We start from the raw sequence: 26,650 nt of genomic DNA on the forward strand, positions 1-26,650 counted from the left end.
ACGTCGCAATTCCCGCCAGCCTCATTAGCATGAGCACACCTTGATCGCGTCACGTGACCTGCTACAGCTAAGGGAAGCTAGCTTGCCAAAGACATGACCCGCTTTACAATATTTCACCGTAGCGGATGAATTAAGACGTATTGTGTTGTTGTCGCCGTTTAGGAAGTGACAATTAACTGTTGTAATGTCCGAGAAGGCTCCTCTTGTCAACTATCGACTCACCACCAAAAACGGAGCGGAGTCGAAGGATGAGACCGCAAACAGGAGCCCCGAGCAAAGCCAAGACCGAGGCCGTCGAAAGCTCGGCGTGATTTTCGGAGTTGTTATTCCGACATTGCTTTCCATGTTTAGTGTCGTCGTGTTCCTGCGAATTGGTCAGTAAAAAGAAAACTAATTGAGTCAAAACTATACGAAATCGTCGATAATACATTTATGGAGTAGTCTTTAAAGGTAACCACGTGGTCAGGTGACGAAGCAATTTGAGTCATCTTTTTTTTTTTCATGATTGTCGTCTGTCTTTCTATTTGTTTCTATATTTAACATCCAGTGGCGGTGTTTATTACATTTTGCCCAAGCCTTCTGTCATTCTCTGCGGACTAATTAAAGCCATGGGTGATAAATTACCCTGGCTTGACAAATGTGATTTAGAGTCCTAACAAAATGAATGATTGTTCCTGAAAAGCTAATGAATGATCCTACCAAAATGTGTTTGTAATTAAACAAAGATTTTGGCGGGATGGTGATTATTTTTCAAACAAATATTAGTAGAAGTTAATAACCGTGGGAATAATGGACGTGCCCAAAATGTTTGTAACATCAAAAATGACACTTAAGCTTGGGCACTGATATGCATGTCTTCTTTCTCTATTATTTTGATAGGTTTACCATGCTGCATTCTCCATCATCAACTTTCCTGCACGCATTTGTTTCTTCTTTATTTGCCCGCAGGATTTGTTGTAGGTCAAGCTGGGCTGTACCAAGCCATCGCCATGTTCTTGGTGGCTTACATCATCATCACAATGACAGTCTTTTCTGTCTGCGCCATTTCAACTAATGGAGCCTTGGATGCGGGAGGTGCCTACTGTATCCTTCAATGAATCTACATTATGAGGGCATATGCGCCAATCTGTACTAGCACAGCAGCTCTGAAACAATTGTGCCTCATTTTGCAACACACTCTGGAAACATTTTGAGTGGTTTGTGAACATCTACATTTTTGGAAATAACCCGCCAGCAAACTATTTTGTATGTTGTGAAATTTCTCCCTTGAAGGATGGGCAGGCACTCCAGAGGCACAGCTATTAATATGCTAGCACGTAAAAAAATTAATCTTCCAAAGTATGATCCCTGCAATTTTTTTAATGACGACCTTCAGATATGATCAGTCGAGCGCTAGGTCCAGAATTTGGTGGCAGCATTGGAATAATGTTTTTCTTTGCCAACGTATGCGGCAGCGCTCTCTACATTTTAGGTCTGGTTGAAGCAATCGTGTCTGCCTTCGGCGTCCCAGAAGGTTGGCTGGCACGAGTATATCACATTCAGAGGCACGACAACGTTTGGCTTGACTAATTCATTTTTTCGTACTTGTTCCAGCATCAGAGCTCGGGGCGGTTTTCGAAGCCTCCCATCGAGTGCTGCCTTCAGGATATTGGTGGTCTTTGCTTTATGGCACTGTGCTGCTTTCCATTTGTTTCTTTGTTTGCTTGGTGAGACACAGCAACACGCCGTGTCATTTCTTTCCGTTGTTTTAGTAGAATCTTGGCGCTTGAATGCAATTTGTTGTAGGGCTGGCTGACTGGAATCATTCCCATTGCAAAATAATATGTGCCATGGTAAACAATGGATGCTGTCGTTTGTTCAGACATTTATTGTTTTCCCATGGTAACAAACATAGCCATACATTTGTTAAATAAGTTGACGACTGTCTTAACAACCTGGAGAGCGGTTGACTTTGGAGATTCCGTTGTATGTTCAATTCACCTCTCAGTTCAAGCGGCTTGTGATTTCCAGGTAGGCGCTCAAATCTACGCCAAAGCCACTTTTGTCATCTTCCTCATCGTCACAACCGTTCTGGCATCCATCTTCACCAGTTTCTTTACCGTGGAACCCAGAACAGTTACGCTCCCGCATTCCTCTTTCATGAACGCTTCCACCCAGACCGCTGCTAACTATACCGGCCTCCGCCTCCACACCTTGGAGGGCAACCTTTGGGGTATGTCACAAGCAACATTGTCCTGATGTTGAACTTAACACTTCTCTGTGATTTGCAAAAATGTTGGCTTCAAGGAACCGCCAGAAGTGTTTGTTTTTTTCTTCGTTCTAGTATCAACACAAGTGTGCTTTCTTTTAGCTAGTTACACCGTCGACTACACCACTGGAACCATGATGAGTTTTGCCACCGTTTTTGCGGTTATGTTCAACGGTTGCACCGGAATCATGGCTGGATCCAACATGTCAGGTAAGGCGTCTCACCTATCAAGCATCATGGTTTTATGTTACCTAAGTAAAGAGTAAACTATCTTTTTCTCCATTCAAATTTGGTTGTAAAAAAAAGAAAATGGATTGATTTTACTGAAAGTGCCAGTTACTGACCAAAAAACGGAGAAAACATAATTTTGTGAAAAGAAACGCATCAAGCAGAACAGAATTGGAGCAGCGAATTGCTGTTTGGAAAATCGCCTCGCCCTTGGTGCCAGTAAAAAAGTGTTTTTTTGTTTTGTTTGGCCAGGTGACTTGAAGAACCCAAGTTATTCCATTCCTAGAGGAACATTGACAGCGGTTTTTACAACATTTGTCACGTACAACCTGCTCAGTTTGCTGGCTGCATCGTCTTGTCAACGGTTTGTGTCACCATCAGGTTTGGAGAGGTGAAAGTGTCTTAAGGTCAAACTGATTGAACGATACCGAGGGATGAAAGTCAGTTCCTCCCCAGGAGAGAGCCAAGAGTGTTGAAACGAGTCGCAAGTCCTTCTCCTTTTTTCTTTGAGGTCTCTGACGTTTTAACTCGGGAGACATGAAACGTATCATGTCCATAAATCCTTTACTTTGAAAACATCAACGCCAAGATAGTTCAGAAGTGTCCGTCTATGAAATTACCTGCCTCATTTGTATGCACAGATGCAGCGGCGCACTGATTGCAAACGGTGACTGCGATGAGCTGATGAGATGAAATGCAATGAAAATTGGATATTATGATAATGCTGACAAAAAGACAATGGAAACAAAAATATGCGTTCACCCAAAGCATTGCGACAAGCTTGAGTTTGAACAACCCTGTGCACTTTTTGCAAGTCATTCCTGCAATTTACTTGAACTATATATAGAAATATGCAAATGTACATAAAACACAGTCAACTTTATGCTTCCTTGTCTTTTCTTTAGTCCCATCCTCCAGAGAGACTACAGTTTCCTCGGGGCCATCAATGTTTGGCCTCCTCTGGTCACAGTCGGCATCTACTTGTCGGCCATGTCCGCCGCCATGAGCAACCTCATCGGCGCCTCCCGAGTCCTCTATGCGCTTTCTAAAGATAACCTGTTTGGTAAGGTGGCCATTTAGTGTGTCTTGGACAAAAAAAAAAAAAAAAAACTTGATTGGCTTGCGAAAGGATAAATTGACTCGTTGATAAGTTGACGCTCACTTCTATGGTTCCACCTCAGCTGACTCCCGTGTAAAACCAAGTCATCTTTTTAATCGGCGGCCATCTGTGAGAAATGGACCACAGTTATCCATTGAATGTCTGGAGTTCCTGATAGCGCCAAGTTCATTTGGAATGCATCATCTGACAACAGATGGCTGGCGATGTTGACTTTCTCTACAGAGACACAAATGCTGTAACTGTGTTTTGGTTAAGCACCAACGCGGGATGACTCAGTTGTTTGTTTCAGCAAGAAGCATATGAGCAGCAACAGACACTTTGCCTTTTTTGACTTGGCTTTTGTAAAACCGACAACAGGTGGCGTCCTGGCTCTGGCGAGGACCACATCCCGCAACGGGAACCCATGGGCCTCAGTGCTTGCCTCTTGGTTGCTTGTGCAGGTAAAATGTTGCCTTCTAAAAGTGTTTATCTAAATATATATCTTTCTTTGTTGCTTTTTTAAAAATATCTGTTGCTATGTTTACTTTGAAAGTAATCGTCATCTGCAACGGACATTGAAAGCCTTTTTTTTTTCTGTATTTCAAGACAATGCTGTATAAATATTTTGTATTTATGCAAAATGCATTTTCAAAGTTTTTGTGGGGGTTGAAAAGTAACCACGATCAGGATGAGATCCAAGTAATAAGATGCAAATAAATGGTGAACGTGTCATCACTCACACATTTGACTCATCCATGAATCACATGCTTTTCTTTTTATTTACAATGGAGCAGTGATTTTGCCTCAATTAATTATTTAAAAAAAAGAAAGATTTAAGAAAAAGAAAACCTTTCTGAACTCAATTGAAATGTTTTAACACATGCACATCTGTCTACTCATCACAAAAAATCGAATTACCGCGTGTCGGGCGAACATTTGCTTTGTTCGCCACTAGATGGTGCTGTTTACTGGGAAATTGAACACAATTGCTGGAATTGTGACCATCATCTTCTTGTTGGTGTATGCCACTGTCAACTTGGCTTGTTTGGCTCTCGAGTGGGCATCTGCGCCAAACTTTAGGTAGGGTACAAGAATGGGTAACAACAAAAATAAAGTACTGGTAACTGTTATACTTTTCCCCCACCTGCATTTAGGCCCTCCTTCCGTTGTTTCACTTGGCACACCTGCACACTGGGCATTCTTGGCTGCCTGGTTATGATGTTCCTGATCAATGCCATCTATGCATTTGCCAGCATAGCATTCATGCTGCTGCTCCTCATGGTCATTCATTATCTCGGCCCAATCAGCAACTGGGGCTACATAAGCCAGGCTCTCATCTTCCACCAGGTACACACACAAATCTTGAATAGAATTTTAACAAAAAAAGTGAAGGTTTTTTTTTTTAATCACCCCCTGTCATTATTAGAACACAGATATACATATCAACGATTGCATGTCATTTCCAGCCTTTAGTAAGCAGGTGTTCTTGCTCAGGTTCGCAAGTACCTGTTGATGCTGGATGTGCGCAAGGACCACATCAAGTTCTGGAGGCCTCAGGTGCTGCTAATGGTGGCCAACCCTCGTAGTTGTGTGGGCCTGATGACGTTCATGAATGACCTGAAGAAGAGTGGCCTCTATGTTCTGGGTCATGTCAAACTGGGATTGCTAGGTAATTGTTTCTAGCTTTTTCTTCTTCCCATTTCAATGATGCCATTTGATTTGTTGTGCGTTTCCATAGATGAGAGGCCGTCCAATCCTTTGCAGAGCTGTTACCACCCCTGGCTGGCTTTAGTGGACCATTTGAACATCAAAGCCTTTGTGAACCTCACCTTGGCTGACTCTGTTCGACGTGGAGTTCAGAACCTACTTTTCATCACAGGCTTTGGTAGGTGTGCTTGTGTTTTTGTTGTACAGTAGTCCTCTGCGGGTTTTGGCCCTGCTATAAATAGCCAAAGGTTCCATTGACACCCACCCTGGAAATGTTCATACACAAATGCCAATATTAATAGTTCAACCGTAAATAAGCCACAGTGTTCCCCAAAACACTTATGTCGTACTCTTTTTACAAAATTGCCTAACAAGCCTCTTCCTTTCGTACGTCATATTTTTTTACATTTAAATTATGTTCTAATTAGCCTGGGCTCTTGTGCCATTTTCTGGCTTTGTAGGGCATTCGGAAAAAAAAGTACATAAATCAGTGAGGATAGGTTTAAAAACAAAAATGGCCAATATATGATTTTGTGTATGGTGGTCTCATTTTATTTGCAGGAAATAAGTGAGTCCTGCTCTGATGGGAAAAAAATCCAGGGGAATTGAGTTATCAGTTACCCGTTGATGCCACAAGGTGGCAGCAAAGCACTGCTTTCTTTTTTAATATACACATATGTGTATAAATTAAACGGCACTTTCAGCCTGACCAATTAAGGCCGTCTGCTCACTTCAACATCTTTCTTAATCTTAAAGATAATCTCTTAATGCCACAACATGGCCCCAAAGACAATTTTAAACCAGACAAGACTTTAGGTTAGTCACCCCCCAAACCACGGTTATGCAGTGGGTTCACCGTCTTACTTTCTGTGGCTTAAAACGCGATTCTTGTGGATTGAAACCCATATCGTAACGTTTCCTAGGCGGGATGAGGCCAAACACTCTCGTCTTAGGTTTCTATGACGACTGCCCCCCACAAGACTTCCTCCAAAGCAAATTTCATTTGCCTCCAGAACACAGCTTGGATGCAGTGTATCCAAACGAAGAGTCGGGAGAACCACTCTTCCCTTTCTTCCCTAATGTACGTGATGCACATAAACCCAAAGACATCAAAGAAGAGGAATATGTGTCAATTATTACCGACGCTGTTAAAATGGGCAAAAACGTGACCCTGGCTCGATACTTCAGCCTGTTCAACAAGCAAGAAGTTTTAGGGGCGGGGAGGAAGACCAAGACAAAGACACACCACGGCACGGTGGGCCTGTTTGTCGACATTTGGCCATTGAATCTTCTGCGACCGGACAGCGGCAGCAACGTGGACGTCTGCTCGCTGTTTTTGCTTCAGCTGGCCTGCGTGCTTCACGAAACCCGCGCCTGGAGCCAAGCCAGGTTGCGCCTTTTCCTGTGCGTGGAAGCCGGGGGGAGTCTGTGGGACGAGGAGGAGGCCAAGCTGCGACTGATGCTCAAAGAGCTCCGGATGTCGGCGCAAGTGCAAATGGTGGCTTGGGACCAGGTTGTGGCACTACACCGGGTTAGAGGAAGGGAGAGAGATGAGGAAGTGCATAACGGATGCAAAGAAGCGTTTTCCAGCAACGCGGCGCAGATGACGGATGATTACATCCACGCAGTCAACGATCTCATCCATAGTCACGGAGACCCCCCACCGGCTGTGCGCTTCCTCTATTTGCCACAGCCGCCTGCAGACACAAGCTGCTACCGGGCCTACCTCCATCAGGTGGACTTGCTGAGTCAGGATTTGGGTCCCACGTTGCTCGTCCACGGAGTCACGCCGGTTATCACTACAGACCTCTAGAGCAAGTGGGCGATCTCGATTGCGCCAATCTGAAGTTGGGCCGTCGCTCTCATTCAGTCAACATTTAGAATCGCTGCCAGAGAACGTCAATTCTTCAGCTCTGCTGTTTTACATTTGAGTCGCTTTTCTCATCACGACGCCTTTGAGGGTTTATGACGAGTAAATCACAAATTTGCACATTTTAGTGGTGAAAGTAACTAAATGAATGTATTTAGGCTCACACTGTCAGAAGTACACATTGATATTGAATGCTTGTTATATACTGATGAAAGAATAAAAGTGAATTGTGATGACCTTATTCTTCTCTCGAGCATTGAATGCGCGAAGCTTACTGTAGATTTCCTCTATAATAATGTAGACCTGTAAGGGCGTGTATGAGCCATTCTCTTCCAGAACGTTTTTGACGACTTCCACTTCAAGGAGGTTGACAACCACTTGTCAACCTCCTTAATAGTTAAAAAGTCTCAGGGGCTTTTGTGATAACACCAAGTAAGTCCATGTAAACTTGACTGAGCGCGAGTGACGCATTTGGTCATTTAGCGATGGGCACCGTGGAAATGTCCCCTTTGTGACGTGGATCCAACGCCATCTGCGGCATATGTCGGCGTTTGCATGCGTTGGCGAGGAGGCTTTGACACCTGCCCACACAAAAGTGACTTTCTGTGTCTTCACAGATGGAGGAATGGAGAGCTGGCTCCATGTTGGTCTACCATCAATTGATACAACATTGAGAGCGAACGCACTCTGGCCTGTGAAGACACAGGTAAGAAAATGTCCATTAGTTTGGGCTAATCCAAATTTATATATTTTATAAAAGGTGCTAATATTTTTTTAAGCTATATATAAATGGGTGCGTGGGTGGTTGACAACATGCTATGACTGAGCACCCCAGACTGTCTAAGGTGTGAGGCAGTGCCTCCCTCTGCTCTGCAACGTCAGCTTCCGGGAGCCATAATTAGAATGATTTTCTCAGTTTCCATTGGCATCCGTCCTCTCCTCGTCACGAAAAGTTGAGCATCCTGTCGTCTGCTCGCTGTTCGCTCCAGTCAATTTCGGCTCTGAGTAGTGTCATAGCACCGACGTACTGAACTTGTGCAGGCTCTCAAAATCAAACGACCCTAATTGAGTGATCTGCATAGACACAAAATACAATCCACCATGTAGTTGTAATTTCAGGATGAGTTTTTTTAGAATGGTGAGACAAGTTAGAGCCTTCAAAACAAAAATTATCTTAAAATCCAGTAGTGCTGCACTCCTATCACGATCACTGGAGACTTTTCCTAGCCTGGCTCATCCTGTCATGGGTGGAGCTTGATCAGACACATTTTCGGAAATGGAGAGATAATTAAAGATTTACCTTCTGTAATTTTACTCTTAGTGAGTGGGCAGGCACTCCCCAAACTCGAATACAGTTTTTGAGTTTTGCCATCTGTTGCTCCATTCCTTTGGTGGTTTGACAGACTCTGGTCCATCTGCAATCCCCGGATGGCGTGACAGGATACTGGCACATTTGTCACACGCTTTCAAATAGAAGCAGCACGCTGGTGTAGTGGCTTCCCCGCACATTTCAATCTCATTTGGAACCACTGCATAAAAAAAAAAAAAAGCTTTGTTGGAAGCGTCACCTTGTCCAAATGTGAGTGTGAATGCGTTTTCATCTAAAGATGCCCCATGATTGGCTTGCGACCAATCCAGGGTACCTCTCACCCAGTCGTCGTTATCGAGGCCAAGTGTGACTAATGTATAATATGTGGCAATAGTTAAACACCTAATAAGGTAATCAGTCATGATTCATGAATATGAATTCAGTGGGAAGCTTGATTCATTTTGCCCAAATATTCATCTCAGTCTCTTTTCCTTTGTTGGTGAATCATTATATTACCAGATAAATGCAAATTGGACCAAATTGAGCTTTGATTATGCCAATTAACACTGACTTAATGTCGCCGTCTCTGCTTGTAGCAGATGGCGAGGTGATAACACGTGTTGTGAAAGATATAATGTCCCTTCGTTTCTGGATCAATACTCATACACGGTACCTTGAAAAAGGATTTTCTGCCAAATCGATTTGATTGAAGGGTACATACAAATTCATTTCATTTTAAACATGTCACGGGTGTCTTTAATGAAAGCTCTCCAGCATGCATATATGCATAATTTTATCATTTCATTTAATTGGTTTAATAATTATCTGTTTTTTTAAAACAAATAATCTCTACCTGGTAATTGATTTAAGACATAGTAGTAGGCAGAACAATGAAATGCTTTTATTAATTTGTTCACCTGTGTTCCTTTCATACGAATAGATATCTGTGCTCAACTAAACAGGCCCAGTTTACAGTGTTAGTCTATTTCAGAATAAATTAAACATCTTTATTTTTCAGTTCAGTATACTTTTTAGGGGTTAGATTTTTTTGCAATATGTGCCTCTAAAAAGATTGGGAAACTGATTTTTTTTTTTAATGAAACTGTCATTCCTTCAGCCTAAACTATTACAGCAGAGAATTAATGATTAAATAAGGTAAAGTTAAAGTCCCAATGATCATCGTCACACACACAGCTGGGTGTGGTGAAATTTGTCCTCTGCATTTAACCCATCCCCATGTGATTTTGATCCATCCCCTGGGGGAGAGGGGAGCAGTGAGCAGCAGCGGTGCCGCGCTCGGGAATCATTTGGTGATCTAACCCCCCAATTCCAACCCTTAATGCTGAGTGCCAAGCAGGGAGGCAATGGGTCCCATTTTTATAGTCTTTGGTATGGCCCGGCCGGGGTTTGAACCCACAACCTTCCAGTCTCAGGGCGGACACTCTACTACTAGGCCACTGAGCTAGCAAATACATTGAAGAATGATCTAATAGGTACGACTGTGATTATTAGTCACCTTGTGTTATATCACAAGTTCCCAACGTTGCTGTTAACTTAATACTTGAACGCATGCGCAGTCACCTTGTATAACAGTTTATACAACAGCCATCCCAGCCGCTTCATTCAGGAACTCTTGCTCTCCGCTGATTGGCAAACTTCCCTGACCCCGCCTTCCTCCCTTAGTTCTCCACGTGAAACTGGTGACGCGCTTATATAAATAGAGTGACAGCTGTACGGGCCAATCATAGATGTGTGCGATGTTGCGGTTGGAAGTCCGTTTACACGGAACAATGGCGCCGCTTGGCTGGAACCGCAGTGAGGTTAAGATTGACAGCCGAGGGAACTAATAAAAACAAAGAAGGCGGAGTCTCTGACAATGAGGTCAATGCCTCAACCAGAGCTCCACTACGCAGTGTGAGTACAAATCTGACCGAGAGAGTGGCAGTGTCACGGGCAGCGAAGAACTGATATTTCGTGCCAGCTTTCCTACCCGGAGTCTAGTTTTTACTTCAGCGTGCACACGGGGACCAGTGTTGGTTGTTTACGGTACGTGGAGCTCGATATGCACTCTTAAAAGGCTGTCTAATGTTGAAGTTGCATAACTGTGTCAGTGGACTAATGGATCAGCTGACTCGGCCGGTGTGCTTTCACGTGAGAATATCAACTTTGTAGTTGTTGTCAATATCAACGGTGTATTCCTAAACTATGTTAAAGGGTTGAGGGAGCACCCAAAGAAAAAAAGGAGACCGCGTACGTGTCGGAGTTGGCGTCGCATGGAAAGTCCAACACAACACCTTACATAAAGAGCGCAGCGCAGCACATGTCCGTGGAGTTAGTGAATGATGCCCGGAATGCAACCACGGACGATGATCATTCAGTTGTTAAATTTTATAAGGGAAAAAAAAAACAAACAAGAAAAATCAGTGTGGCAGTCAGTAATGGTTACTGTTTAAGAACAAGCAGAGGGGGAAAATATATGGAATCACTCAATTCTGAGGAAAAAATTATGGAATCACACTATACATTTTTAGATCTGCTGGTTAGTCTGCGTCACACCTTGGAGAGCTGTTCCGTTTATTTGGCACTTGAATTCCAAGCAACTGCATCTTTGTCACACACAATTATTCATAGTCAAGTGTCTTGTACTTTTTGATACTGTAGAGAGAAGAGAGACAAAGTGAAGGTTTTATTTCGTATCAAGAGACATCTGTCCAGCCCCCCCCCCTCCCCCCCCAAAAAAAAAGCACAAAAGGTGTCTTGAATCTGTTCCAGGATGCAGGAAAATATGAAGAGCAAAATGTTCTGATTCAATGCCTGAAAAGTAAGCTTTGTCTGGCGTACAGTCTTGATTCAGTACTCGCTACAATCAAATGTCAAGATATCCTCAAGCAAAGCCGAGGAGTTCTGCTATGATGTTTGTTCGCTATTTTTATGTCGTCTTTCTGGCTTGCACAGATGGAATGGATGGAAATGCAAATAGGATTCTTGCTTTGCTTTAGCCAGAAAGCCAATGTGAGCATCAGGCCAAGAAAAACAAAAACACCTGCAGGTTGCTTGAATGCAACTGTAAGCAAAGTGTATTTTCGGCTTGTCTCAATGAAGAGGGCAATCGTATTTAGAATTCCTTACTCCTGTTTTTTTGGGACACAGGTTGAAAGTTGGATCGGTAAATCGGTGTCACCCTCTCCACCTGCACTCTGTTTTTGTCACTGGCCGAGACGTGACCCTCCCGTCTTGGTACCTGTCCTTTTTTTAGCCACTGGGATAAACGATGAAGCCTTGTGTTGTCACGGTGTGCGTGTGTGTGTGTGTGTGTGTGGGTCAATCTGCATCAGATCCAAGAGGTCCATCTGGGATGTCATTGAGCGTGGATGTAGGTCACACAAACAATTTCAGTTCACACCCAAAGTAGAAATGAAAACTTTTGAAATTTCCATTCAGGATTTCATACAGAATAGAATTCATAATTGTTTTGTCCTTTTTTTTTCATAGCGGCAGATTCTAGATTGATGACACCCAATTAAGCCTCAGCAGTTTTTATTCACTTTATTTCTCCACCGATTGTTAACTAGCACACATTTGTCAGCCAAGCTGTGTGAAATGGGCCTCTTATGTTTTGATTTGCTTTGTGCTATCCGATTAGCTGTCAATGGTGGGATCTCGGTGTTCTTATGTTCTCAGTGGGCGAAGCCATTTGTGTCTTCGCCCTTCTTGTCATCCATTGTGCGCTCTGCCGGAAATTGCATTAAACTCGGCTTTAGTCGTATCACCCATTGTGTGGTTGATAAGAAAGCAAAAGCCACAATGGTGACTGAAATAATACGCTGCGAGCAAAAACGAAGCGCACGAGTTCTTTTTTTGCTAATCGTGCTGAATGAATATTGCTTCCGACGGAGATGGCCTGGCGGGTACATCGGACCGAGCTGATCTTTAGTCATGGGTGGAAACGGTCACGTCAGAATGTCACCGTATGGATATGAATGCGCTTCCAAGAAGTGACACATCAACCTTTGCAGAATACTGTGATCTGGAAAATACAGAAAAACATAGTTCAGGATTACAATGGTCTTTTTCTCAAATAAATGTCAGCGTGGTCATCTCACCCACTTTTCCCTGGCGAATGCATTTTTGCTGCTCAAACAGTAAAACGTTCCTACGACCAGAGAATGTGCTTGGAGTGCGGTTAGAGAGCGGACCAGAATGGTCCGACTATTTCGTCTTCTTTTAGCGATGTCATCTTTGTTAGCTGCGGCGTCTGAAGGCCAGGAAAGACCAAACGGTTCGCTGCAGCCTAACGTGGCATTCAAGTAAATGTTTTCTTTGTGCTTGGCACGACAGATGATCCTTTTGAAAGGGTCGGTCGGGGGCCTCAGATGGAGGAGAACCTCTCTTTTCAAAGGTTACACAGCTTGAATCCGCTCACACACCTGCAGAGTGTTTGTCGAGGTCTCAAGGTGACTGTTTTTTAAATGTTATCTTTTACAACAAACAAATGCGATCAATGATTAAAAACCTTTGAATTCGCCGATTGTTGCAAAAGCAGATTAAACAAACTGATAGGAGTCGTGTTTGGTTTGCTGGATTTAACAGCATCAACACAGTGCAGCTCAGCTTCTGTCAAGCAGACATCACGACTAGCGATGCGCTAAAGGATTTTCATTTTATTTTCATTCACATCTCAGCAGAGCAGTCCCATTCCAGTCCTTCAACAACTTGCCCAGCCGGCGATGGGGTGATTGTGTTCACTCGACTCAACTTAACCACCGCCCACGAGAAGTCAGCTCATCTTCCCGATGTCAGAAGATTCAGACTCCAAGCACTACTGCTTTTCAGTACTGGAGGACCAAGATGGCCGCCGGGCGTCAGCATCGTGCTGCCCCGGGCCGAGAGGGACCTCCGGCTGCGGCTCCGTGGCGCAGCTGCAGCGGATGAGCGGCTATGGCCAAGGCAGGCCCGAGCTGGGCTTGCCGTCGGAGGGCAGCGACAGCAGCGGCCACGAACCTGCCCCCGCCGGCCCGCGCAAACTTCGCAAGAGTTCTCGTTCCCTCTCGTTGCTGGAGGAGGACGTGGAGATGAAGAGCAGCGGCTCCAGCGGCAGCGGGACCGAATCGCACGGCAACGAGAGCCGCGGCCACGGGAGCAACGGGGGCGAGTCGATGGGCAGCTCCAACAGTAACAGCAAAGATTCCGCCCTGTTGGAATCTTCTGTAAGCAACAAGAGGTAAGGTGGCCGAAAACATGTCGTGCACACTTCACATCTTCCACTATCATCATTTTCATACAAAGTGGGCTGAACGTGTGCTGAACATATTTGAGTGATGAGTCAACCAAATGTACTTTGAAGTACAGATGGAATATGTACGGGATCTTTCCAAAACGGCTTTGGTGCCTCTGCAGCGTGACGTCAAAGTCATCGCAGAACTTGAGTCAGTGCCGGCAAAAGAGCGCCAAAGTTCATTTGGACTGGTGGGAACATTTGAAAAAAAAGCTCCCAGACAGATTTCCGCCCCGGTGATGTCATCCGGCAGAGCGGCCACTTGGCTCTACAATAACGCCAGAGGGGCCGTGTCATGCTGTCTGACACGTCGTTTGTCGCCATGACAACGTCCTGTTTGTTTGTATGTCCCGGGGCGGAGTGATGCATGTTCTTACCGTTTCCGCTCTCATGTCCCAAATGGGAGTGGTTCAAAATAAGCACCATATCAGGCGAATGGTAGCCATTCTCAAACTTTTCACTTCAACCGTAAAACGGAGACGCTGCTGGCCGGATTCTTCATATTCCGGTTCGCTGACCCGCTTGCCGCTGCCAAGTCAACTTCACACACGTTGACTTTTTTTTTCTCGTCTCCTCTCGAATGCTCTTCGCAAAGGCAGCTCTATTCTCAGTGGCTTAAGTTGGCTATTTTTAGTGCGAGGCGACGGAACGGGCAGCTGTTAATAGTCTTGGGTAAGCGTTTTGTGCTGTAAGATGTTCTTAAAAAAAAAAGTCAAGTTATTTGCATCATTGTGATGTCTAAATGACAACAATTGCCCTCCATGCCAGATGACAGAACGATACAATAAAAGCTTTAAATTGAGTTAAAAAAATAAACCTTCTAATATGTCCAGCTCAGGTGGCAGTGCCGTACCATCAATGACAGCTCAATAGTTTGGTGTTGTTGCCCACCCCCTGCCCTCCCCCATCAATATCGTGGCCATTTTTAGCCTACTGAAGTGGAATTAGATAATTTCATTCGTGCGTGCTTCGACACAGTGGTCAGGAATCAGCAGTTTGCACAATACAATACAGCTGTCAATAGAACTTGTTAGTCAAAAGAAGACTAAATGCGTTGCTTTTCCAAGCAGAGAAACCAAAGCTCTCAAGTCCGATGATGCAATGGAGCCCAATTAGCCCCTTGTAAAAGCTTAGCAGTACATTTTGGGCCAGTTCACTCTAAAAGTGGCTGTCATATTTTTGGAGCATTGTGTGTAACTGCATTAAATGGCCTCCATTGCTCAAAGCTTGCCAATTGTGGTGGTGTCGCTCTATTGTTAGCCGGATTAGTTTGCTATTTAGGTACACCTGGATTGTGATGAGTCAGCGTCTCAGAGTCCATTTTGGGTTTAGCGGGTCTTCCTTAAGACTGTCAACCGCCCGACACTCTGCCGGGCTTCTTCTGAGTTTAAAACCCTGCTGTATTTCTCGTAGTGCTGTTAAGTCGAACTTAAATTTACAAAATCAGGTTGTGCCTTTCGACTTCCATTTTGACATGATTTTATTCAGCCCTTTTTTATTTTGTGGATATCAATTACGCCACTATCTATCAATTTATCCATCCATCCTGCTCTGGAGCTCTGTTTTTCCCCGTTCTCTAGTAGTCATTACAGTGCAATGGGTTTTACCTTAATGGCTTTTCATGCGGGGTGTATTTAAAAGTTGTCCTTCTCCTCCTAATTCTTCGCCATCCCCACCGAGCCACGTGTTCTCCGCAAGGAGCCGCTGACATTTGTCAGCACCGGTTTTAACACAACATGGGATCCGTTCACTTTCTTCCACAAAAGGGCTCCGACATCGGCCCATCTTTTTCCAGGTCAAACTTAAGCGCACCGCAAACTGCGAGATCGTCCGCCTCCATTTTTGCTCAGTGTTACGTAAGCCCACCTCAAGGGCTGCTCACCTGGCTGACAAGCGTGCACGCTATTATAAAGGATAGCAAATGTTCGAGAAATGATTAGAGGCAAACTTCTATATGAGAACATATCCGTGTTTATTATTACACGACTTGATCATCTTTTTTTCTTTCTCTGCCACCCTTCAGCTCAAACTCCCACAGTCCGTCTCCCCCCAGTAGTTCAAACGCCTTCAGTTTGCTCAGCTCCGAGCAGGACAACCCTTCCACCAGCGGTTGCAGGTACGTAAACCCGAGGACCCCAAAATTGGACTTCTTTAGGTTCTTGGCATGTCTGACCGGGCGGGAATGCGCTTGTGCCACTTACAGTAGTCAAGAATCAGCCAAAGCCAAGACTCAAAAGGAAGTGCTGAAGACCCTGAAAGAGCTGAAGCTGTACCTGCCCGCCGAGAAGAGGCACGGCAGCAAGTCGTCCACATTGAACACGCTCAAGTATGCCCTGCGCTGCGTCAAGCAGGTGGAAGGTAAAGCTCACGCACTTCCGCGGCTCCCTTAGCAAGCAGTATTAGATAATAGTTCATTTAAAAGTCCTGGGTTTTTTTTCCATGTATAAATAATTTCCTTGTTATTCAAGTCTGCCTGACTCCAAGGTTTAATCTTGTTTGCAGCCAATGAGGAGTATTACCAACTGCTGATGACCAATGACAGTCAACCTTCTGGCCTGGATGTGTCATCGTACACCATCGATGAGATCGACAGCATTACATCGGAATATACCCTCAAAAACAATGTAAGTCACTGAATTATTGTAAGAAAATGTTGTCGTTTTATGTGAACATCATGTTTCATTTTTGGTAACATCCAGTGTAGACCTTTACCATTTGAATTGTTTTTTAATGAAAATGATTCCAAAAATTAAATATAAAAATTAGAATATAATGCACTGGTACAGATTGGAAAATTAGATTTTTTTAAAATGTATTATTATTATTATTGTTATTATTATCAAAAGTGAATTGACCATTAAAGTGTTGCTGTTTTCCCCACGAACAGGACATTTTCGCAGTGGCCGTGTCTCTCATCACGGGAAAGATCGTGTACATTTCTGACCAAGCCGCCTCCATCCTCAACTGCAAAAGGGACGTGTTCAACAACAGCAAGTTTGTGGAGTTCCTGATCCCGCAGGATGTCAGCGTGTTCTACAACTTCACCACGCCGTACCGGCTGCCCTCCTGGAGCATGTGCACTGGAGCAGGTAGGAGAAAGAAACACTCGCTCCCACTTGCTTGTTTTTCCCGACGACCGGCTACTAAATGCTCGCATTGCAAGCAAAGGTGAAGTTATGCATGAATGGAATTTGTGGAAATCCCACCTTCTGCCAACCCCCCCACCCCCACGGGAGTAAAAGCAGGCGAGCAAGTTTAGTGCCCTATGGTTTTACTGAATGAAAACGTGCCTCGTTTCCCGTCGCAGAGTCTCTTCCGCCCGACTGCATGCAGGAGAAGTCCTTCTTCTGCCGTATCAGGTGGGTGGACCATCTGCTGTGTGTGATTTTTATTCATGCTTTGGTTCCACTCTGGATGTGTTTTTGTGACATCACATGCGTGTGCGTCACTGGTCATCAGATAAGAATGAATCATGTATCTTTTTCTATTTTCTACACGGTCAATTTGAAACAACGTCATTGTTTTTAAATAAAGGAATGGGAATTTAAACTTATTTATTTATTTATTTATTTATATATTTTTTTAATCATCTGATTAATCGACTTAAAATAATCAACTGTTTGTTTCACTTGTTGGTCCAGTGGCGGAAAGGAGTGTAAAGGCAACCTGCAGTACTACCCCTTCCGAATGACTCCTTACCTGATGAAGGTCCAAGTCACGGCGCACGCTGAGGACCAGTTCTGCTGTCTCCTCCTGGCCGAGAGGGTTCACTCGGGTTATGACGGTAAGGGCCTTGACAGAAATGAACACATCTTTGCTTTTGAAGGCAAATTAGGTTGGTCTTAAAATGTAGTGCTACGTCACTGAATACAATGTGTGTTTTGGATAGCACCCCGGATTCCGACAGATAAGCGCGTCTTCACTACGACGCACTCTCCGAGTTGCGTGTTCCAGGACGTGGATGAACGGTAAGGCAAACAAACATTCCTTATCTGCATTCATGCCATCCCGTTTGAGAGCATTTAGTAGTTCTGCCTGTGGTTTTATGTCGCCGATGAACTGTTTTTCCATTGCAGAGCGGTTCCTCTCCTGGGTTACCTCCCCCAGGATCTGATTGGCACATCCATCCTCCTCCACTTGCATCCCAATGACCGACCCATCATGCTGGCCATCCACAGAAAAAGTGAGTCTTTTTACGTCCTCCTCTGCTTTTTGTATTTCTTTGCACTTTGTTGGTTGTACATAGGAATAAACCTAATCAAGCTCTCAATCTGCCTAAAAGTAATGTGATGTTTTCCTCCGCATGCCCAGTCCTCCAGTACGCCGGGCAGCCGTTCGACCACTCGTCGATCCGATTCTGCGCCCGCAATGGAGAATACGTCATCCTGGATACCAGCTGGTCCAGTTTTGTCAATCCCTGGAGTCGCAAGGTCTCCTTTGTGATCGGGAGACACAAAGTGCGAACGTGAGTTGTTACTTCAAGACACACAAAAAAAAATCTACTTTAGTGCAATGACAACATATTTATATTTTTGTACTTCCCACCACTGCTGAAATATAATAGTCCCTTTAATAAACCTTTTCATTTGTTGGACTCCAGGGGCCCCGTTAACGAGGAGGTGTTCATGGCCCCGCTCACTGCTGGATCTGAGTTAAAGTCCATGGATTCAGACATCCATGAGATCACTGAGCAGATCCACAGACTCCTCCTGCAGGTGAGAGACAATAAGAAGGTTCCACATGGCTGGCTACTCAGTCCACAGATTTTTTTTTTGTTTACAGGGAAAGCTGTCAAAATTGTCTGGGATTACAGTGGAACTATTGCTGTTCCACAAGTCTCTAATAGGTCCAGTTTACGTCACTGTCCAAATGACTTAGCCTTCCTGTAGAGAAGCTAAATAAGATTGAGAGCTCGATAACAGGGCTCCTTTGTTGATGATGGTCCTGTCTGTCCTGCAGCCAGTTCATAATAGTGGGTCGAGTGGCTACAGGAGTCTGAACAGCAGCGACCACCTCCTGGGCATGACCTCCTCTACCGAGAGCCTCAACAACGGCAGCAAGTTCCATCAAGAAGACAACGAGAAGGAAGAAGTGAGCAGCAAAGCCAGGCCGGTGAGTTCATGTCCATTCTACACAGTAACGTGCCACTTTAGTAGTTATTCATATTTATATTTGTGGTTTGCTACTCCTGAAGTCATTCTCTGTCCTTTGGCCAAAGGAGTGCTTTGTAAAATATTGCGCCAGCGCCACCTTGTGGCATTGTAGATAACAGTTTTGATCACTCGCCCCAGACTCTCAGACCACAAAATGATATGGAGGGTCGGATCAGTGCTGTAAAGTCAACTTATAAATAGACGAAGGCGGCTAACTTTTTTTTCTTCTTTTCTTTTGGTAGAGAACCTTCCAAGAAATCTGTAAAGGAGTCCATCTTCAGAAGCACCAGGAACAATGCAGGAAAATGAACAGCTGTAAGTCCAGATTGCCACCTCTTCTACTTGGAAAGATGAACCCATCCTGCTCTTAATTTAATTTTCCCCAAAGTCAAATCTAAAATGAAACAAAGTCCTTCTCTTTAGTGGAGTCTGACCAGAAGAGCCCGGCAGTGGTGCAGCCCAAGGACTTGTCAGGCCTCCTCAGCTGGAAGGAAAACGTCACGCCGATGGAGGAGAGCAAGTCCTCCTCCCACGAGGAGATGCCGCTCAACGACCAGAAGGTTTACTCCTACCAGCAGATCAGCTGTCTGGACAGCATTGTCAGGTACAAACAACACATTGCAACTAACTTGCCATTTCAGTCATACTTGTACTTGTGCTCTGTCGGAAAAACAATGCTATCGGTTCATCCTTACATCTTATGATGGCCTGCAGGTACTTGGAGAATTGCAACGTTCCATATGCTCTGAAGAGGAAATGCCAATCATCCTCAAACACCACGTCCTCTGATGAAGACAAACACCAAATCTGCACCTCAATGCAGGCCTCTCAAGGTATGAACGTCCAACCGCCATTAACGTTACAATCAACAATGCCTTATTCCAAGGTCATCTTTCAAAAGCAAGGGTGTCCAAAGTCCAACCCAGGGGGGCCACTTGCCCCCCCCGGCTACACAGTTTTTGTCATTCAATTTGCCACATATTCCAATTACAAAAAAAAGGTTACGAGAAGAAAAAAAACAGAAGACTATTGCTATCAATTTGAAGTTTTCTTGAAAGCTTTCCTTCCATTTGACCAACACGTGGTTCTCCGTGGCAAACGTTTGGACATACATGCTTCAAAGCTTCTTCTTTCTCAGACTCTCCAAAATGGCAGTCCGATGTCAGTATCTTTTTTTTTTTGTTCTCTTTGGCAGAACCGGCCTTGTTGAAGGATCACTCCGGTCTCTCCGCTTTGGACCACCCCGATAAAAAGTCCAGTGACGCTGCCAGAGCGGTAGTGGGCACTTCGCTGCCCCTGCCTTTACCTAACAAACCCGAAAGTGTGGTGTCCATCACCAGCCAGTGTAGCTACAGTAGCACCATAGTTCATGTTGGCGACAAGAAACCTCAGCAAGAATCAGGTACAGTGCCGTGAAAAGGATCAGCCTCTCCCATCGCTTTTCTTCTCTTCGTTCAGATTTCCTCTCTTGTAGCTTTCAAACGGTTATCGTTTCAGAATTACCATCATGGTTCCTAATTCGTATTCAATCTATTATGGATTTTGAAATTGTATCACATTAGTATTTTTAGGTATTAAGTAGATTACTTCAAAAAAAACTTTATATAATTGCTAATTATGTATTTCTGACTAGAATTTTTATTTCATGACCAAACAGTGGCGCCTTGAATTTAATTAATTCCCTGGCTTGTTTGTAGCTCAAATTGTCCATCAAAATGCTTGCCCCCCCAAAAAACACAACAAAAATCTTTGTCTTACCTCAAGGCACCACTGTCATGGTTCTTAAAAATGACAAAACTGCGGTCTCGTTTTTCAAGTTGCCATTTTTTTGATATGGAGGAAAATGCAGGAAAAAGGAGAAAAGCGAGGAGATGATCATTTTTTGCAGCACTGTAAATCCATCTGCCTTTTAACTGTTTACTGTACATTTACACCTTGATGATGTGATCGAAACCAAGGAATAAGGCCAAGAAGGACCAAAAGAGATTTCTCCAGATATTCTGATCACAGGATCAACGTGATGCTTTTGTGCTTCCTCCAGATTTCTTTCATCTCTGTGAATGTGTGCATGTGTTAAGTCGTGTATAAGTTTGTGTCCAAAGTTCTTTCCACTGTCTTCTCGAGCAGATGAATTCTGATGTTCTTATGTGGACTCATTTGAGTTGTTGGTCCTCTGTCATTCATTCAGAGATCACAGAGGATGTGTCAGGGGCAGGTGAGGCAGCAGAATGCGGCCACAACCCGCTACAGACGGCGCCGCCGTCTTGGGCCTTTTCGCCTCGCGGCCAAGAGAGGGACTCGTACAGGAAACTGGGTTTGACCAAGCAGGTTTTGGCGGCCCACACGCAGAAGGAGGAGCAAGCCTTCCTCTTTGGCTTCAAGGAACTGCGCAAGCTCACTGCCCTCAAAGCCAACTGTTCGCAGTACCTGGAGCGCCACAGGGAAAAGAACACCAACGACGGTAACAAAAAATAAATAAATCAAATCACACTTACAGATTCATGAGTGTTTGTAGTCAAAGTCATCAAAATATATATCCTGGGACGGAATGAGGAAAAAGGCTCACATTTGGCCCGATTGTCGGAATGTGTGCGTTCCACTTTATTGACAATCATTTTATCTTCACAGTCTCTCCGGCTGCTCAGCGTGCAAAGCGAAGCGGCCCCGGGTCCGAGTTTAACGCGGGCCGGCGTGCCGCGCGCAACAGAAAGACCAAACCCAAGCGAGCCAGGCAGACCGAGTCCTCAGACAGCACCGCGTCTTATCCGAGGCAGCAGCAGCCGCCGCGAGGTCCTCCCCTGAATCAAGGCCTCAACCCCACATCCTGGTCTGCTTCGGACACATCTCAGTCCATGTTCCCTGTAGCCTTCCCGGGCTTCCCCCTCCAGGTTTTCCCCAGAGATCCTTCGGTGGTGGCCCTCGTGAATACCCCCCTGCAAGACTTTGCTGACAATCAAGGGGCTCCTCCTTGCCCACCAGGGGTCACTCACTCCCCCTACGTTGCACCCATGGTCGCCCCCATCATGGCTCTTGTGCTACCCAACTACCTTTACCCGGCCTTGGGTCCCGGACCTCAGCAGCCGGCGTACCACCCCGAGATGGGCCAAGCCACCTTCCCCGGGCAAGCCACCATCATGACTCCAGCCCCGTTCAACCCCCAGAGACCCTATCCACCCCAAGTGGGCTACGTGACGCCATCATTTTACTACCCCCCGCCTGCTTCGGAAGCTCCCAAAGTCCCGGCGGAGGGCCAGTCTCGCGCCTCCACGCCGCAGTCTGCATCGCCGCCACTCTTCCAGTCTCGCTGCAGTTCTCCTCTGAACCTCCTGGAGTTGGAGCTCTCTGGAGACCGGCAGGATGGCACAACGTTGCCTCCCGGAGGTCAAGGCGCCAACGCGACCGAACGGGAGAAAGCGGCGGTCGGGAGCCAAACCAAAGAGCTGAATCAGGTAGGCTATGAAACGGCGAAACTTTCCCCCAGCCCCAAACCAAATACAGTGAACCCCGCTTTATTTTCCGAACCCAACCCGCTACAGGGGAAATTCTGCGATAAAAACAGAACAAAAATCTCACATTCTTTAACTATATTCAACTGGTTTGGCCAATACAGCGGGGAGCACTGTATCCTCTCTCTGTGTGTGTATGCGCCGCCCCTCCCTGCAAGTCGCCATTGTGGGGCCTGCTGAGCCCGAGCGCAACCGATCACCTCTCACTTGAGTGAAAGTCAGAATGATTCCTCCAAAAATTGAGAATGTATTTCTATATGCCCTGTATCAAAGCCAGATTTCATCCCGAGCTTTGTCTGGGTGTTAACACGTGCTGTATTATGCCTTACACCCTTTAGCCATCTCTCAGTCTCCTTGGTCCGCCTGGACCGTTGTATTGCGAGGGCACGATCCATGTCTGTGAGCGTTTGTCTTGGGATAAAGGCATGTTCTCTTCTAGGCTGAGGGCTTGCAGCAGTCAGGTAGGCTGACCGGCCGAAAGCTTTTCATCCTTGTCCAATCCCATCCCTACTCAATTCCATGTGTCCGTTAACGCCCCTTGCCCATCTCACACAAATGTGATCAACTGCTGCTGTGCGTATTTATTTAAGAACCTCTTGATAGTCAAAGTCAAAGTCAAAGTCTCCTTTATTGTCAATAGCTCCGCATGTCAAGACACACAAAGCGATCGAAATTACGTTTCTCACTATCCCAGGGTAACAAGACAGAGTTCACAACGCACATACAAGTAAACAACACAGGAAAAATAAAACAAGAAGATGAACAATAAGAGTGATAGCACGCTAGCCGCTCCCGATCCACAGCAGAGTCCGGAAAGATGACAGTCAACCAGGCCACTGTGAACACGAGCACACAGCAGGCACGCACTGTCCGGTTCGTGGATCTTATCAGGCGAACGCAACCCATCTTGTCGTCCCGCGAACGAACGTACGCCAGTAGAATGGAAGGCACGGCTGGGCGAGGTGGGGTGGCCGCAAGCCTGGCCCGATGTCTCCGCGCTGGCCCCTCTCCCGCTGCCTCGCAGACCCGCTGCCGACGCATCCCAACAATGCTCCAGGACGGAGCAGTCCGAGCTCACGACGCAGTCCAACCGGGGGAGGAAGAGCAGGCCAGTCCGGCGTCGCTCCATGACGAAGCAGTCCGAGCGCCCTTAATCTCTCCGCACCAAAGTACAGAACGCCATAAAACCCACTTCCGCCGATGTTGAGCAGAACATGCCCGCCGCACTAGTAGCACGACGTATCACACGAGACGAACATACATAAAATTGCCGGACAAACACTCAAATACACCGAACGGGACAGAGAGTGGCCGCTGCGTGTGCACGCGCCGCCATCTTGCTCCTTTGTAGTTGGAGACCATTCATGCTATGGAGACCATTTGCATCTCTGTCACTAAAATGCTCAGACAAATTCACCTTTGTGCTGGCTTTTCAAAATGGTGAAAAGCAGCACGTTAACCATAATGTGGGGAGGGTCAAATTATGGCCCTAGGGGCCAGCAACCACACTCATTTTTATTTGATTTGATTTGATTTAATCCTGTTAGGTTTGAGGAAGAGGAATGTTTGATACCACTTTTAGCACTTTTTATACATACAATTTGATCGAATACAATGATCAAATCTTGTGAACAAAGACGTTTCTTTCGGATGCAGCTGACGTGTCACACTGCCCTAGTATAGCGCCACCTACTGCTGAGGATGACTAGTTAATGTCACGTCGCTTGTGTGTCTCCCTCCCAGGCGAGCTCTCGCGGTGACTGCAACAACAGCGACAACACCTCGTTGTCCAGCGACATGCTGGACATCATCCTGCAAGAGGACTCGTGTTCGGGCACCGGCTCGGCCACCTCGGGGTCCGTGCGCTCGCGCTCAAACGGCTACGGCACCTCGGCCAGCGGGACCTCCAACGGCCGGACGTCCAACAGCGGAGCTTCGGCCAGCGGGGCAGGTGAGGTGAAATCATCCAACGTCACTTTGTTGCTCCCAAAGTTAGCTTTTAGTCAATCTCTCTATTGAATTATTGGCCATCAGATAGCAACAGCAGCAAATATTTTGGAAGCGTGGACTCGTCACAGAAGAGCCAGAAGGTGAAAGGTCACCCGGACGGCGGCGACAGCGACAACGTTCTCCGAGACCCCGTTTGGCTCCTCATGGCCAAGGCTGACGACAAAGTCATGATGACCTACCAGATGCCCTCGCGGTAAGCGCCTACTTTAAAAACCCTCGTTTGACATCCAAATCCGGTTTGGGCAGAAACTCGTATTTCAATCTCTGCTCAACCAGACCTACCCAAACCGCTAGCAGAGCATGTTTGCTGCTCTTCAAACATTCGTGACCCGATGATGAATGTGATTTTGGTTTTATTGACAGCGACATCCAGAAAGTTCTCAAGGAGGACCGCGAGAAGCTGAGACTGATGCAGAAGAGCCAGCCCAGCTTCACCGAGGAGCAGAAGAAGGAGCTGATGCGGGTGCACCCCTGGATGAAGAAGGGGGTGCTGCCCAAAGTCTTGGATGTCAAGGTGCGCTGCAAAACAAGCTTGTTTCATTTTTAACGGCACAATTTCAGATACGACAGACGTACGTGATTTCCCTGCGTTGTATGCGTGTACCTAATGAAGTGGCCAATCGGGCTTCCTCATTCATCCAACATGTTATCGCTGTCCAGGTGTGCTCGTGTTGCGACGGCGCCATCCACGCCCCGCCCACAGATGACCTCCTGGACTTAGAACTGGTCGAGCAGGACCCCCTAGTGGAGGGGGGCTCCCAGAGTACCCCCCGAGAGGATCCCTCCTCCGTGGTCGACTCCTCCGTGACCTCTTAGACTCAAACAAGTACTTTTAATTAATCCTAAAAATGTCTTCAACTCAACTTGAAAACATACAAAATGAATTCCATGTATATATTGTATATATTTCACCGGAATATCTCGTTTTTTACTTTTTAAATGGCTCAATTTGACGTGTGAACGCAACAGGAGCGTGAAAACGACAATCACTGAGTGATTACTTCAATTTTGTTGTTTTATGTTTTGCCCTGCTTTATTTAAAAACAAAAAGTGCCGTTTTTTTTTTGTCTATTTTTTGTCAAGCACTGAAGAAGAGACACAAAAAGGGAGCTTCAGGGGGGTAGAAAATAAAAAAAAAAATGGAGGAAGCCACTACTTGGCTCAATTATTTCCTCACAAAACAACCTAGAAAGTGATAGCTCAATCCATTTTCGAGCCAGATTGGGTTTTGTTGGACCCAACTGTTTTTGGACTGCATTTGTGATGTGTAACAGCATTTTAGTTGGCTGTCTCTGTGGAACGCACAAGCGCACTTTTGTGAGTGATGTTGGTGGACCATTGTTTCTGTGTGTCTTAACTGGTTTTGCACTTGATTGTAAATAATGTGAGATAAAGACTACTTATTCAATGGCACTTTTATTTCAAAAGGGATATTTTAAGGAGCAAGAATGTGTGCTGAGCAAATCCTGAATGGTGGCTGCAGTGATTCATTCACATGTTAAGAGATAGATTGTCACTCATTAAGATTTTTAAGAAACATGGAAAAAATATTTTAAAGCTGAGCCATCTGCACTTCAATGCGAGAAATCACAAAAGTCTTGCAGAGGTTGACCTTCCTAATGCAAATTTCTTGGGGGTCAGATCCTGCAGACTCAGCATGTTGGGTCAAAGGCGGCAGCCTCCTCCTCCTCCTCATCTTCACACTTTGGGATGAGGTGTGAACGTGAGGCAGCCGCCCCCCTGTAGTTGGAGGCCTCATTGCAGACTTTGGGCGTCTGCAAAGCCAAGCAAGGTTATTTTCAGGCCTTGACGTTTTTCAGGCTTGAAAAAGATAATACAGCTGATGCAAACGCATATTTTAAAAAAAAAAAATACATATCCATAATATAAAATGTTATTTTTTTTTATTTAATTAAAAAAAAAAAAAACAGGCGCTAGCGTACTGTTGGGTGTCATACAGTGCACCAAAAATGATAAAAACTTTTCTTCTGATTTACTTAAAAAGAACCAAAATGATTTGAGATATTTGTTTGATTCAATTCATTGCCTAATCATTGACCAATAATTGACCAAAAAAAAAAACCTCAAATGAATACTCGAATAATTAGCCAGTCAGTCCGTCAATGGTCATCATTCAAACAATGTACTCCTGCGAGTACTATGTCATGTGAATTTTACTGTACGGCTCAAGACTCCTTTGAAGCAATTCCTAGAAAAGGCCCCGTAGCAAAACAAGGAATCTACG

At 45.3% G+C, this 26,650-nt stretch overlaps 2 protein-coding genes and 1 long non-coding RNA gene across 9 annotated transcripts; 2 read left to right on the forward strand and 1 right to left on the reverse strand.

The window, feature by feature from the left end:
* Positions 1-13,291, forward strand: LOC125984527 (solute carrier family 12 member 9-like). 4 transcript variants are annotated; one of them, XM_049746465.2, is made up of 15 exons: positions 1-374; positions 949-1,083; positions 1,376-1,513; positions 1,594-1,706; positions 2,011-2,212; positions 2,351-2,458; positions 2,729-2,840; positions 3,382-3,539; positions 3,954-4,036; positions 4,531-4,655; positions 4,730-4,922; positions 5,070-5,244; positions 5,314-5,460; positions 7,770-7,858; positions 13,147-13,291. In XM_049746465.2, exons 1-15 carry the CDS (start codon positions 185-187, stop codon positions 13,195-13,197), a joined length of 2,019 nt encoding a protein of 672 aa, XP_049602422.1. In that variant the 5' UTR covers positions 1-184; the 3' UTR covers positions 13,198-13,291. The 4 variants fall into 4 exon arrangements, with proteins under 4 accessions (XP_049602422.1, XP_049602423.1, XP_049602420.1 ...); XM_049746466.2 differs by lacking the exons at positions 7,770-7,858; positions 13,147-13,291 and adding an exon at positions 5,844-5,999; XM_049746463.2 differs by lacking the exons at positions 7,770-7,858; positions 13,147-13,291 and adding an exon at positions 6,296-7,393 and having other exon boundaries at positions 2-374.
* LOC125984569 (uncharacterized) lies at positions 7,397-10,260 on the reverse strand. Of its 2 annotated transcripts, none has more exons than XR_007486995.2 (3): positions 10,043-10,169; positions 8,453-8,681; positions 7,397-8,226 (listed from the first exon to the last, which is right to left on the reverse strand). It is a non-coding gene; the product is annotated as an uncharacterized lncRNA (long non-coding RNA). The 2 variants fall into 2 exon arrangements; XR_007486996.2 differs by lacking the exon at positions 7,397-8,226 and adding an exon at positions 8,260-8,390 and having other exon boundaries at positions 10,043-10,260.
* On the forward strand, positions 13,255-25,813 carry per2 (period circadian clock 2). 3 transcript variants are annotated; one of them, XM_049746440.1, is made up of 23 exons: positions 13,255-13,682; positions 15,760-15,852; positions 15,940-16,094; positions 16,239-16,360; positions 16,624-16,825; positions 17,044-17,095; positions 17,378-17,520; positions 17,626-17,704; positions 17,813-17,919; positions 18,048-18,201; positions 18,337-18,451; positions 18,696-18,848; positions 19,132-19,204; positions 19,313-19,493; positions 19,604-19,722; positions 20,085-20,291; positions 21,078-21,350; positions 21,518-22,338; positions 22,734-22,856; positions 24,139-24,346; positions 24,430-24,598; positions 24,769-24,919; positions 25,066-25,813. In XM_049746440.1, the coding sequence occupies exons 1-23, from the start codon at positions 13,255-13,257 to the stop codon at positions 25,219-25,221; spliced, it is 4,284 nt and encodes a 1,427-aa protein (XP_049602397.1). In that variant the 3' UTR covers positions 25,222-25,813. The 3 variants fall into 3 exon arrangements, with proteins under 3 accessions (XP_049602397.1, XP_049602398.1, XP_068504739.1); XM_068648638.1 differs by lacking the exon at positions 13,255-13,682 and adding an exon at positions 14,038-14,408; XM_049746441.1 differs by lacking the exon at positions 22,734-22,856.
* Positions 25,814-26,650: the final 837 nt, after the last annotated feature.

This window comes from Syngnathus scovelli, chromosome 17 (assembly GCF_024217435.2).
Source record: "Syngnathus scovelli strain Florida chromosome 17, RoL_Ssco_1.2, whole genome shotgun sequence".
Taxonomy (NCBI): Eukaryota; Metazoa; Chordata; class Actinopteri; order Syngnathiformes; family Syngnathidae; genus Syngnathus; species Syngnathus scovelli.